We start from the raw sequence: 14706 nt of genomic DNA on the forward strand, positions 1-14706 counted from the left end.
GAGATAAAATGAAAAAATAAAAAATAAAACTGCAAAAAACATCTCACACATTGCAGGGCTCCAGTTTTCACTTATTCAATGCACCAAAGTGATGTTTTGAGCATAACCACTCTTGTGTTCAACAGCAAAAGGCGTGAAATGTGCTTCCGTGACACTTTGATAAATAATAAAGAGTGTTAGCGTCTTGGTTCACTCTGCTTCAGGGCATGGAGCCTGTCTGTTTACATCCAGCTATCTGTTGTGTTTCACTGCAAACCAAGTTAGCCGTTAGCTGCATCTAAGCTAACCACAGCTTTTGAGGGCGAATTTTTGCAAGTTGCAAAATGTTCTGAAAATACTCAATGCACAAGTGACGTGACATGAAAATTTGTATGACATTTGGTATAAACACGGCATTACAACGCTTGAAATTGTAATCATTAATATTATCTTTTGGTCAGTTCTAGTTCTTTTTTATCTAACTGAGGTCAATTTCACAGGTGATTAAAGCATAAAAATTAACATTATAAAGTGTTGTCCCTTTTGCATGTTGTTGGAATTATATAACATTGCTGTTGCACTCACATCCTCAGACTCGAACACGTGGCATATCATCTTGTACTGGCGCTTGCTGTCTTGACCTGGGTCTGAGGCCTCCACGCTCTCCTGAGAGTCGGGGCGCGGCATCCTGCGGCGGGCCATCAGAACCACGATGTTGCCAATATCGGCAATGTAGGAGATGGTCCGCAGAGGGTGGTCCATCATGGTCTCCTGGAAGTCAGTGAATCATAAGAGTCCTTAAATCATCTAAATTTGGGGTTGGTCATAAAACTAAATAACATAAGCAACCACACCAAGTACTTAAGGACTGTGAATTAAAAAGACTTTATAGGTGCACATTGGAAGGTCAAACTGTAATATTTAATCCTACAGCCATCAAAGCATAAAAACATGCATTGTATTTTTTCTGGGTGTCATTTTGGGCTTTTCCCTTGGAATTTGTCATTTTTACTATTTTCCCCGTGATGACATCATTTTTACAATATTTGGCAGATAGTGTGCCTAGTGGAAATAAGTATAAGTATTTTCTCTGTCACAATCAATGTTGCTGCTAATCATTGACATATCCCAGACTGTGATCAATAAAATAAAAACCAACAAAGAAGTCTACTTTGCATGTAGTGTATTGAGAATAATTAATTTTTTCATCTTAAAACATAGTGGCAACATGACAAAAACAATAATTCTAATTTGATATTTATTATTAGGACTGGTGTTAGTTAAAAAAAATTATATTAAATGTATAATATTTTTTGTAGCCTGATTTTTAAAAGCGCATTTTGTGTACAGAAGTATTAGTGTAAGTAATATTAAAGTGGGTCCTCAGGGTTAACTTACTGAACTTCAAATACTTTTCCACATCACTGTGTACTTGGCTCAAATCTAATATTTCAATTAGTAGTCTTTTCCCAATGATGGGACTGGAAAAGGCACTACAGGTGTGAACAGTACATCAGACACGGTGAGTACCTGTGAGTCGGCGTTGAGCACTTTGATTCTCTGGGTGGAGATGAAGAGATCCACCTCTGTCATGGGCTGAGGCTCACCCTCAGGGGCCTACACACACACACACACACACACACACACACACACACACACACACACACACACACACACAACAACAAAAGCAAAATTAAACACATTCATAAAAGATACAGACACGGAAAGGTCAAAACTTTAGTAAGCACATGTTCTTGAATGCACACAGGTTCATAACGTGACGATAAGCAGAGTACAGTGAAAGAAACAGTTGCTAAATTAATTTCACTTTCTGATCCATAAACCCTTAAAAGTCCAAAATCTTTTAGACAAAGTGCCCTTTGACTCAAAGATTCTGGACTCAAGATAGACTCAAGATACTCTTGATGGATAATTCCATTAAATGTCAAAGTTTAATATAATTTATTTTTCTTTCCAGTCACCTTTTTATATTTTTTCCAACATAAGACTAAGTGTGAATTACCTGTTAATCTTGATGATATGATATTCCTGATAATGTAAATGCATTCCAAATTTTGGCAGAGGGTGTGAAATGTAAACACTTTATAATAATAATTAATGGTTAGTTAATTAACCATTACTTTAGTAGTTTTTTGACTGTTAAAAATGAAATGATAATTAATAATGTTTACAATCTATTTTCCATACTTTGTTTTGTTATTTTTTGTTGCACACATGATAACATTTTATATACTATATTAAGTAATTGTTAATGATTCGCAAATGATTTGCAAGGTGGGACATGTTCCTGGACCAACATACCGATCAACCAGTCACAGGCCTCTGACATCATCAGTATGCTGCTACTGTGCTACTTTCAAACTTTTTTTAATCCTCACTTTTTTTTTTTTTTACCGAACAATATCCAGCAACAAGACTTTTTAATTCCTCCTCCTTTCTAGGCTTGTGTTCTTATCTGATTGTTATTTTTTTCTGTTTTGTTTAACTTGTTTTTATTGTCTTGTCATGTTATTCTATTTACTGCGAGCTGCTTGGCCCTTCTATTTCCTTCAGTATTAATAAAATTAATCTAATCTAATCTAGCATACTGTCAAAACAACTTGTAAGCATAGCATATCTAGCTAACAAGCTAACTTGCAAATATTCTAGCCTATTAGAAAGCTTACTTATAGCCTACCTAGTTTGCAAGATAACTTGCTAACCCTGTAGTAGCTCATAAGGATTTTGTCAAATGTTATTGAGGATTTTGTTCAATTTTGCTATTTCGAAAACCTATCTTAGATCTGAAGAAGCACAGAGAAATTTTGAATGAAGCACTATAGCAGCACATTGATGATGTCAGAGGGCTGAGGAATGAGGAACATTTCCTAATTGGCTAAATCAGGTTGTGCTGTAGGTTAATATAATAGACTGTATATAAAGATGGATGACATGACAGCTCCCCCAAAGTGAGGTTATTTAATCTCAATCGCCCCTTGGTGTCTGACTGCAGTATAGGTCATAAAGCCCGCCCCTCCATGTTAGTGAATGGGACATAGGCCCAACTAAAAACTCAAAGTACACGCCAAATACATTTTTCCCGAAAACCGTTTCTGTCACTGAAGGTAGTTCTCATCACCTGATGTTTGTTCAAGTGTGTGCTTTTATGATAAATTCTGTTTTAATGAGTTACCAAAAAATACAAAAGGGGGATTTCATCCATGATTGACAGCTGTAACAGCCAATCCGTGCACCTGCATTTAATGGTGATGGTCGTGATTGGTCGGACGGGTGTTTTGGGCAGTAACTTCCCCACTACGGATATCGCTACTGCGCAGACTCTGGTTCTCAGTGCCATTACATTGCAAGATGGCAACGCCCGTATCTCGGATATTTTAACCTCACTTCAGCATAGTGAGAAGTGGTGGAGTTGTGTTGTCCATCTTTATATACAGTCTATGGTTAATATGCACAATCATACATAGTATCGCTACAAATATAGCATCGGCAGCAGAGAGAGAAAGGAGAGATACCCAGAGAGAGCTCACAGTGTCAGAAATATAACAGCTGTTTTCTGTATCCAGCAAACTGTATCCATCACACACAGTTAACCAGTTTGACCAAATTATGGGGAGTAACAAAATGTCTGATATGGAATGGATAAATGGTAAAAAGGACTGAGACCAAAGGGAGGGACTGTCACAACGAATATCACCTCCAACAACACAATACTGGATTCAGGAAAATGCCAACACTTCATTAGACTGAAAGCACAGTGAAGAGGACACAAAGGACACAAACAGACAGAGAGAGAGGGACAAAGAGCCAAGCAGAGGAGAAAGAGATACAGTGCTCTGCAGTGTGGAGGAGGAGGAGGAGGAGGAGACAGATATGTAGGTACTGCACCTTCTTCCTGTTCTGGGCTAATTTCTGGGCCGTCTGCCAGGCATGGAATAAAGCAGACAGGAGAGTCATGGGTTAGAGCAGCGCACAGGAGAGACCGACTGGATCACAGAGAGGGAGGCGGGACGGGCTGTTCGTTCTGTAGTGACATCATACTGTACAGGGTTTGACATTTTGTTCACATTGAATAGTTGTGTTCATGTTGTTTATATGTTTATGTCTTTGTTTGTGATGAACATAACAGGTAAAGCCCCTGGATAGTACATCTGTATAGTAATTGAAGATGAAGGACGATGGCAGCACTGTATTCATGTGACCTGACCAGAGTCCCTCCTAGGAATTGCATTAAAAGTGAACAGAGGACTAAAACTAAAAAGGAGGAGAGCAGGAAAAAGTGTGATTTAACTGTTTTAGAGGACAAAGTAGACATTTTGATGACCATGAATTTTTTTTTTTTTGACAATTATGGTTTAAAATATTGTGCCAATAGATTGGAATGGAAAAAAACCCAAAATGCAAATAATAGGAACAAATTTTAGGGTTTAGGCCACTGAGTTATCCACTTTATATGTGCAAAATGAGGATGCCAAATGAAGACAGACCTTAGATCTCACATCAGTATTTACCAATAAGAATTTTGCAGTGGGCTGTCAGTACACATTGGTAAGTTACTTATGTATACTATGAAATAGCAGATAGTTTGATTTAGCTGCATGAGTTATCCTCGTCAGCCCTATCCAGTTGCATGTATCCATTGTGAAAGGATTTTTTTATAAATATTCTAATATTTGTATTTTAGTAAAAACTGTATATGTGTATTTTATAGTATATTCATTATACTATATATTCTACAGATATGTATCTTATACTAACCTATACTATACTACACTACACTACACTTAACTACACTGTACTATACCATACTGTGCTATACTACACTACACTATACTGTACTGTACTGTACTATACTATACTACACTACACTGGAGTATACTATAATACACTGTATTATACTATTCTACACACTATACTATTCAACACTACACTTCACTATATTATACTGTACTACACTACACTATGCTATACTACACAAAACTAAACTACTCTATCTAGCTATCCATCTTAATCCTGTAAGATCACATTTCCTACTCTTAATTTGTGCCATTTGTTTTAAATATCACTAAAAATCTTTATTCATTGGCATTATAATTTTGCATTCACTCTGCACTCTAACAGGATCACCAGGTCACCTAGTTAGTATGATGGCAAGCCTATAAACGTAAAGCCTACAACTAAGATTGTCTTGTTATTCTAATATTTCAGATCACTGTCTGTCAGTGTTCATTCTCTGTTCATACTGAATTGTTTGACACATGTACAGTGGGAGTCTTAAGATATGTCGCCATGGAGGGAAACAAAGACATTTATATTTATATTTGCATTAGCCCTCCTCCACCAGCAGGTGTCTCTGTTGTTTTGGTTCCAGAACAGAGTGAGAGCTGATTCTCGGCTCTGTCTGTACAGACCTACAGTCCATCGCCACACAGTCCAACTCACTGTTCTGGGTATATTAATCTAATTTTGGAACTGAAAGCATGTCCCACTGAGCACTGCTGGTCAGTTCTGCTCGCTCAAGCTGTGTTTTGGGGAAGAACTTCTGAATGTCAAGGTCATTTCACATGGAAATTTAAGTGATAGGCGTTCAACCTGAATTTGAAAGAAATAGAATATTTAAAGAAAAAAAATGTATAAATGTTTCAGGATACTTTAGATAGACCTTAGGTGCATATTACAAATAAATTAACTATAACACAAAAACAGAATACAAAAAAAGGAAAAAATGACAGAACAGATGTCAAATATTTAGGAGGGTGCATATTTCACAGTCAGAGATAAATTATTTAACTGTAAACAAGTGCAAACAGATTTTTATATTCATGATTTGAAGGTCTGTAGGTGTTTGGAACGTAGAGTATTTTAGAATAGTGAAGCTGGAAATGCTTGCACCCTGTGATCTGAGTGTAGGTTTGGGCATGTAGGGACAGAGGAGATGGTTAGACAGATCTGTTAAGAAGAAGAAATTTGGTTGTGATAAGCAGCTTGTTTTCTGACCTGAATGAAATGGGCAGCCAGTGACGTGAGGACAGAATCCGTCAGGTGTTCACATGTTTTGGTTGCTGCATTTTGGACTAGTTTTTTTGTGGCGCAGTGTGAAAGACTTAAGAACTACAAGATACAATAGTAAAGACTGGATGAGAAGAAGGCATGGATGACACTTTCTGAGTCTGACTGTGTTAAAATGTGGTTGAGATGGAGGAAAGCTATGCTTGAGATCTCGTTGTGTTTCTCAAAAGAAAGTGATGAGTCATAAGTGACACCACAGCTGAGTGATGTTGTCCATTCATGAGTTTGACCCGCAAAACAGAGACGTAACAGTTGAGTCTGTTAAGCAGGGCACTCTTGTGAACTTTCAGTGTCATGTGACCAGCATAATTGTGTTTTGTTTTTTGTTTTTTTTTTCAATGGTGATTTATGTGTAAATAAACTTGTTTTGGTTGGGTAGAAGAGTTTGGACAGAGGTAGAAAATGAATGTGTAAAATCTACTAAAGCTTAAGGGGCTGTAAATGTCTTCTCTGCTGAGAAATATTGTTAATTTTATTTTCTTCTGTAAGTGATATGCCCAGAGGGAGGGGCTATTAGTTTAAAGAGGGCCATTGTGGCTCTGGCAGAGTCAGTCTTGGTTTGGTTGCAGAGAAGTTAACATCCATTGATAGACTGCCAGTTGTACTGTGTTTGTTTTTTTGTAGTCTGGAAGATTGCAAGTTATTGAAGAACACCATTCAGTGCTGTTTTGTGATCTTGTATATAGTTTTTTTGTCTTCCTGTTTTTCATTCAGTCTTCATCTTTTGTAGACATTTTCAGTGTTTGCACCTTGAGAGGGCGGCATAATAAAAATGCACCATCACTATGTTTTTAAAGAATCTGAAGTAGAACCCAAAATAGGCCTATCCAATATTATTGTATTATAATACCTATAACAGCTCAGCATATTGCATGTATAATATGAAATACAGAAATGCAGCAACGACATGGCAAACCCACTTTAGGTTATGTTATCAAGATGAATATATCTCTTAAATAATATATAATATGTGTTATAGTTATGTTAAATTAACAAAGGGGTTACTTTAATCATCATTAATCCACGATTTGCCATAATGCAGCTTGTGGAGTTGGATGAATATGCACACTATCTGAAGAGCTGTAAGAGCTATCAGAGTTTGATTTATTATTGTCCAATCTGCTAGTTGTGACAGAATAATTGTTGCAAAGTTACATTTTTCCAGTTGCTATGAGGTTACAAGGGCTTTCAGGAAATGTGGAGAGAGACTGCAGTTTCTTTTTAAGGACAGTCAAAAATTTTTTTAGGTCTACCTCTATATACTTTTTAAGTATGATGCTCTCTTACTTATGTATTCTGCTTAACATGGTTGTGGGTGCCTAATCTGAATTGTGGGTCTAAGGACAGAGGGTCTCTTATGCTGCACAAAGCCCCTTGAGGCAACTATGTGATTAATGACTTTGGGCCATACAAATACAAATAAAAAAGACTTGATGTGAGATGTGGTATGAACTTAATGACACATAGTTTTGTTCCAAAGCTTCAGATAAGCCAAAGCTACTTCCTCAGACCAAAGACATGGAACGCAATGATGAGGGACACACTGGTACATTATAGGTATTTTATAAACCTGCTATATCTTGGCTTTCATGTTTCAGGCATGTTAAGTGAAGGTGGGTCATGTTTTTACATTTCCTGCAGTAACCAACATATCTCAACAGCAGTCGACAAGAGCATCACGGCTGTTCAAAGGCTATTAGAACAAGTTTCAGAAACTTTAAGAAGAAAATTTGAAGGTGAAAATCCCAAACCAGGAGAAGGACCACACCACTGGAAGTGATGCTGAAGATATTTTTCACCTCTGCTGGAAAAAATACAAATACAAACAAAAACATTAGACAGGTTTCCATAAACACACTAATTGCGCAAACGGAAATTGTAAATATGCTTAATGGAAACACGTCAGTTAAAAAAAACAACAATAAAAAAACCTCTCATTTATTGCAAAAAAAGTTTTTACCCGCACATAAGGTGGTATTTCAGGCAATGCAAAAAAGCCACATTTCACAAAACTGCAATGGAAGCACTTTTTAGTCTTTTCTAGGTCACATGATGCTATGGTTGTGTGCTTGTCAGTAGGAACTGGCTCCCTCATGATGCTGCAGGAGCTACAAGAGATGTTATTGCATCACATGACTCTACAAAAGTTGAGCAGATCATCCTGAAGTTTTGAATCCACAATTGCTCTGTGAAATCGTGGACTATTACCTCCCATAAATCCCTCATACATGGCTGCTCCCACGTATAAGGAGCTTGCCTTTCCATTATGGCACCATAACACGCCTACTACATGGCCTTGGACTGGAAATAATGACAGCTAGTACGGTGGCTGCAATAGAGAGTCGCAGAACATCACTCAGTGGAAACGCAGTTATTTCACAATAATGTTTTTTATAGACATTTCGAAAATATCGCTTAAGTTTTGCGTAAATCTGTAATGGAAACCTGCCTAATGCTGCCGCAATCATCACCATGGAAACTTTACTCAGTTTAGTGGCAGCCTGGGCATGTAGTGACTCACTTTTTACCTTTAGTAGTGCTGTACAGATGGTTTAATATGAGTCGCTGCACATGCATGAGGACACACGTGCACACATGTGCATGCCAGTGGTGTGATGCACTTTCCTGCCAATGGACTCACAATATTCCACTGATCAGCAGGTGGTGGTAACATGCCATAATGAGCAGAAATGTCCCAACAGAGGCAGCAAAGAGGAAGACGGAGGTTAACATGCTGGATTTTAAATTTTGGGAATGAGGAGCCTGGTCTTGTGACATGACACGATCGAAAGAAATGAAACAGTCACAGGTAAAAATATGAACATTGCAACCAACAACAACATAAATCTATAGACATGTGCTAACAGTTCCACAAAAGAAACTGATTTGTAACTGATTTCATATCACCTGCTGTCAAGATGTGTAACTGTATGTAATATGTAAATGCGATCTTTCTGGGGAAAAACTGTCAACAATTAGTACACATACTGTTAATTCCAATAACGAGAGTTCATACACATTTTTAGCGATGAATTTCCATGACTTTTCCATGACTTTGAGGCAAACTTTAAAGACCATATTCTCTGAAACTACCACTGAAGCACCCACTCAGTTATTTTTCATTTCAATATAATAACTTTTTAAAATACATATTATTTAAAAATAATCATGAATTCAGAACAGGATTATAACTAAGGGACTGGACTGTTCATTATTTAAGAGAGCAGAGGGGGATTGATGCAAAAGTTTTGAAAGGCTTGTTTTGTTTGTTTTGTTGTTTTTTTTCTCTAAAATTTGTAGACAATTATTAACGAAAAAAAGCATTTAAAAAAAAAATCACTCCAAATTAAACCATTATTAACATCCAGAAAATGTAAAAACAGACATTATTGTTGGACTTTCAAACTGACCGTCCTTTATCACCTCATGCTTTATTATACAGATTTGAGATGCAAAATTCTATGACTTTTCCAAAACATCCAGGGTATATTTAGATTTCCAAAATATGTCCTGGCCATAATCAGAGCACAACATGCAAAAATGTGAAATACATTTTAACTGCAGATTTATTTGCATTGGACTAAATGGATTACTGTCAGCATATCGGAGAGGATGTCTCACTCTGTCACAGTTGTTGGAGCTACAGAAACACTCTGTGTGATCAGAGTGGAGACTCTTTCCTTGCATTCTATCTCTGATGAGCGCAGATTTGCTGCTTGTGGCCCTCAAAATGACCCTGATGAAGAAACGTGCTGGTCTGACAAAAAAAGCTGTTTTGTACTCTATAAGTGTGCTGGAGTTTGTCCTCTCCTTTTATCAAGTTGTTATGAGGCATAAATTAAATTGTAAAATATTATCTGATAATCTAAAAATCTGAATGTCATTAAATGTATTATCATCATGCTTCATCATTAAGGTATAGCCGGGGATTTGAATGCTTCGATATATTCTGGTACATACATACTATCAATAGAGAGCTGCAGTATAGACGCCACTGGTATATTCATATGACAAAACTTCAGTCACAATTTGGTAAGATGGGAAATAAGAAAACGGGGGTTTTAGAAAAAAGAGAATGGTCTATCTATTTGGAACCAGACCAAAAATGGAGCAGTGTGACTGAGCTTGAAACAAAAGAGAATTGACTACAACTTGTAAAAACACAAACCAGTGAGTACATTAACATCACGAGTGTACTGTGTGTTTTCACCTTGATGCGGCTGACGGCCTCCTGCGCCTGCATCATGCGGATGTTCTTGGACGGAGTTTTATCCGACAGCAGCTGTGTGGAGCCCAGGTAGTTGGCTGCAAAGATGATCCCATCAATCAGGTCCTCTGGGTCACATGGGCCTGGGACTGGAGGCAGGAGAGTGGGTCAGTCTCCCTATACCACAAAGTCTCCCCTCCAACTTTGAGATTAATGCAATAAGCTGTATCTATCAATATTTTTATATTAACAATAGATCATAGTAAGGAGCATTGGCTGAATTTAATTGTATCATAAAAAAAACTAAATTACAAAATAAAATAAAATGATAAAAATCAGTAAATTGGAGACAGTATGCTTTTGTAAAATTCTAACTATGTTTTTTTAGATGTTACTAGTTTGGTTCATTTGAAAAGATTTACTACTGATAAAGATATGAGATGAAATTTTACTACTGATATTTTCTCGTATACTGTATTTTATTTTGATAGACTTTCTGTTTTTTCATTTGCACCAGCTGTGAATTACAATGCGTTCTATAACATATATTTTCTCCATACTTGTTCAAATTACATGATCGTTATTCTGGAGGTTGATAAACAACAGCAAGATAATTTGTTACAATCTGTTTAATATTCTTATGTATGTTTCATTACTGATCTATGAAGCACTGACTGATCATTTCTCAACACTATTATTTACACCTTTTAAACCCTTAAAGCTGGTGTTTGTCTCACTGGATGGTTTCCACTGACCCTCAAATTGAGCAGATTCGGAACATAAAATACGCCTAATGGAAACACGTCAGGGTCGAATAAAACTTCAATTTATTACAAAAAGTTTTTACATTCGCACAAGGTGGTATTTCAGGCAATTCAAAAAAGCCATATTTTGCAAAACTACAATGAAAACACTTTTTTGGCTTTTCTAAGTCACATGATGCTATGGCTATGTGCTTGTTGGTAGGACTTGGGCATGATGTAGCAGGTGCTACAAGGTTTTATTGCATCACATAACTCTTCAAAAGTTGAGCGGATCAGTTGGAAGTTCTGTGAAATCGTGGACTATCACCTCCCAGAAATCCCATACTTGGCAGCTCCTACATACATGGGGCTCCCCTTTCCATTATTGCTCCATAACACGCCTACGTGGGCTTGGACTGGAAATAATGACGGCTAGTGCGGTGGCTGCAACAGAAATAAAGCTGCTAATGTTTTGAGCAATTATTGCCCTGCTTCCTAGTCGCATAATATAAACTCACATAACATCTCTCAATAGAAATGCAGTCATCTTGAAATTGTGTTTTATTGACATTTCGAAAATATTGCTTAAGTTTTGCACAGATCTGTATGGAAACCCACCTAATGTGATGGCTAAAAGTAAAGAACTCTAACATGTGTCTATAGCATCATGGTCTCATACTCACAGCAGGACACTGTGTGTGTGTGTGTGTGTGTGTGTGTGTGTGTGTGTGCGTGTGTGTGTGTGTGTGAGAGTGTAAGTCCATGAGAAAGAGTACTGATATAATGTTACTGATGAACTGGAATCTCCATATCTTTCCTCCTCCCCTCCCCTCCTCTCTCCCCCCTCGTCTGTCTCTCCCCTCCTCCCTGTGTATTGGCTCCTGAAGGCCCTGACATTTACGAAATGCTGACTCAGCATTAACTACAGGCTTAGATCAGCAGTGCAGTTCAATAAGCTGTGTATTACCAGGCGATCACTGGGGAATCAGCTGCAACATACTGAACTCTGACAGTAAAGGTCAGACAGAGGTTAGAAGGACAGCGCTACCATCCTCCATCTCTTAGTCATGATTTATTCCAAAATGTAGGACAACAGCTTAGCAGCATAACAATGTTGTTGAGACCTAAAACCTCTGTGTTGCTTACATAATGTAATGCTGGACACACAACCATAAATAAAAATGGCACAAAAATGTGAATTTGCATTCACAGTATTCAGTAGCAGTTATTACAGGAACATTTAGTTTGGATTAATATAATCTTCAAGTTAAAATTTTAAACAGGTTTGTTGAGAATTTTCCAGCCCCAATCTACGATTATTACACAGATGCTGCCTTGTTTCCGGGTGATGATTCTTACCACTTTGTATTGTGTTCTTTGTGATTCTTGGTTTTTATTGGATTAATATCTAGTGACTAGTTACTTTTTTCTGCTCTTTGGTGTCATTTATCTTTTGCTTTATTTATCTAGAAAAAGGTTCATTTTGTTGTTTTTGTTTGTTTGTTTGTTTTTTCTTTGTTTTTGTTTGTTGTTTGTCAAGATGAGGGGGGTCCGTCTGTATAAGCCTCTGGCTTATTGACCTCTCCTCACATATTTTTTGTTCTTTTTTTCATCTGGATTTTATGCAGTTTTTAATTGTGTGCAGACAAAATAAAATAAAATAAAAAATAAAATAAAACCTTTAGTATTTAGTTTACATCAAAATAATGCAACACATTTTTATCGTCACATATTGCCGCTTTGCAGCATCTACATATTACTCTCTAGGTATCCTTCAGCGATTGATGTACCAGAATGCTGCTACTGTGATGTGAAAACATCATGCTGCACATGGTTATATTTAGGCAACAACAACAACTGACAACCAACGGCACGTCAACAAACACACATGCTGGCACAGTTGGTTAGGATTAGGCAACCAAGTCAGGGCAAGAATTAGGGAAAGGCGGAACATGGTATAGTGTAGAGAAAAACATAAAAACGGGTACCGGTTACTGGACTTCAGCATGTAAGTCCGGGGTTTGCTGGACCCATCGCCCTACAGGCACCTTTTACCCTTATTTACCCCTTATGTCGTCACTGGAAACGTTTAAATATGACGCGGCCTCATGCAAATGTAAAAACTTTGGTGATAAATGGGAGTTTTTTTCCGGAATGGATGTGTTTCCATTAGGCATACTTTATATTTGTCATTTCAATTTGTGCAATTTGAGGGTAAATGGAAACCCGCCTAGTGTTGACACTCTGAGCACATAATTGCTGCATTGACCATTTGTGTTATGTGTAAGCTATATTGGTATATGTATTAGTGTTTGTTTTTATGTGTATGACATGGCGTAACTGGTATGGTACATTGCAAATAGAGGGGTGGCATATTTGTTTCTGCCTAGAACGGCAAAAGTGCACATCGGCCCTTATTTAACCCTGCTTCATATGAAAGCCTGGAACCCTCTGAAGTCGAGGTAAATAAAAACCTCATGCGCTATTTGAGTATATATGATAATTTCCCCCTTTTTTTTTAGAATAATGTAGTCTCTTTTAATTAACTGACTATGCCCCTTCAACTCCTGAGTGACAGTTTGAAGCCCCAAAAGATGATGCACTCACCTTCTACATATGTGGGAAAAGATGCAAGGCTTCTCCTGGACTATTATAAAAAAAAAAGAGAGGAGAAAGATTCTTTAAAACATGACTTCTAGTTGATGTGCAAAAAGTGAAGACAGTGCAGTAAATAACTAATGATAAGTAAGATGTTGAACACACCTCTTTACCGGAGGGAGATGACTCAAAGCTGTCATCCTGCAGCAGGTGTCTGCTGGACGACTCTGCTCCTGGAGGAGAGGGCGAGCCGGAACCAGGAGACTACAGGGAGGAAATAAAGGAAAGTCAAATTAAGACAAACCTGCATGTCTCAAATGGAGGTCTTATTGGGAAAAGCAGTGGAAAAAAAGTGATCAGGTTTAACCCTTTGAAAACTGATAAAAGCTACTATGTTCATGAACATGATTGTGTCTAACTGCGCTCCACTTCCTCTGCTTATGCTCTTGTTGTTTCTTGTGTTTCGTTGTTTGTTTTTGAACTGTACTGATCGTACTCTCGACATCATTGTAAATGAGGGCATGCTCTCAATGATATCTCAAGATTAAATAAAGGTTGAATGAATGAATGAATGAAAACTGAGCAAATTGATTTGATTTCTTTCAAAAACACAGAGAGAAGGCAACGAGCAACTTAAAACGACATGGCCAAGAAATAAGCAAAAAGTTGGAAGAAAATAACCTGATAATTAAAAAGGTAAAAAAACAGAACCCAAATAAACAAACTAACAAACAAAAAACAAACAAACAAACAAAAAAAACAAAACAACAAAATGACCTCTCAAGAACGTGCTAAAAAACAATTGGTAAAAAAGTTCCAGGAATATTCCTTGAAAATGTGAAAATAAATACAGAAACAGCAAAACAAGCAAGACAATTACCAAGTGCCAAAAAAAGTATTTTTTTTTTTTATAAATGACATTTTTTTCTGTGACAATTTTAAATATAAAATTAGTAAAATTATAAATAATGGGGACTTTTTTCAACTATTTTTTAGATAATTTTCTCATCATCCTCCCCTCTTTTTTTAACACTTATTTTTAGTTGATTTCTTTGTTACCTTTAACCAATTTCTTACAATGTGTGGGTCATT

At 37.1% G+C, this 14706-nt stretch overlaps 1 protein-coding gene across 2 annotated transcripts in view; it reads right to left on the reverse strand.

Annotated features, from left to right (window-relative positions):
• apba1a (amyloid beta precursor protein binding family A member 1a) overlaps positions 1 to 14706 on the reverse strand; it is a 60944-nt gene that overhangs the window by 10904 nt on the left and 35334 nt on the right. For both annotated transcript variants that reach the window (XM_042487487.2, XM_088077203.1), the window contains exons 4-9: positions 13780 to 13878; positions 13624 to 13663; positions 10277 to 10422; positions 3886 to 3918; positions 1510 to 1596; positions 565 to 750 (exon numbers count right to left, since the gene is read on the reverse strand). In XM_042487487.2, coding sequence (XP_042343421.1) covers positions 565 to 750; positions 1510 to 1596; positions 3886 to 3918; positions 10277 to 10422; positions 13624 to 13663; positions 13780 to 13878 — 591 coding nt within the window. The remainder of the gene's footprint in view (positions 1 to 564; positions 751 to 1509; positions 1597 to 3885; positions 3919 to 10276; positions 10423 to 13623; positions 13664 to 13779; positions 13879 to 14706) is intronic.

This window comes from Plectropomus leopardus, chromosome 4 (assembly GCF_026936395.1).
Source record: "Plectropomus leopardus strain MGB_pleo_1.0 chromosome 4, ASM2693639v1, whole genome shotgun sequence".
Taxonomy (NCBI): domain Eukaryota; kingdom Metazoa; phylum Chordata; class Actinopteri; order Perciformes; family Serranidae; genus Plectropomus; species Plectropomus leopardus.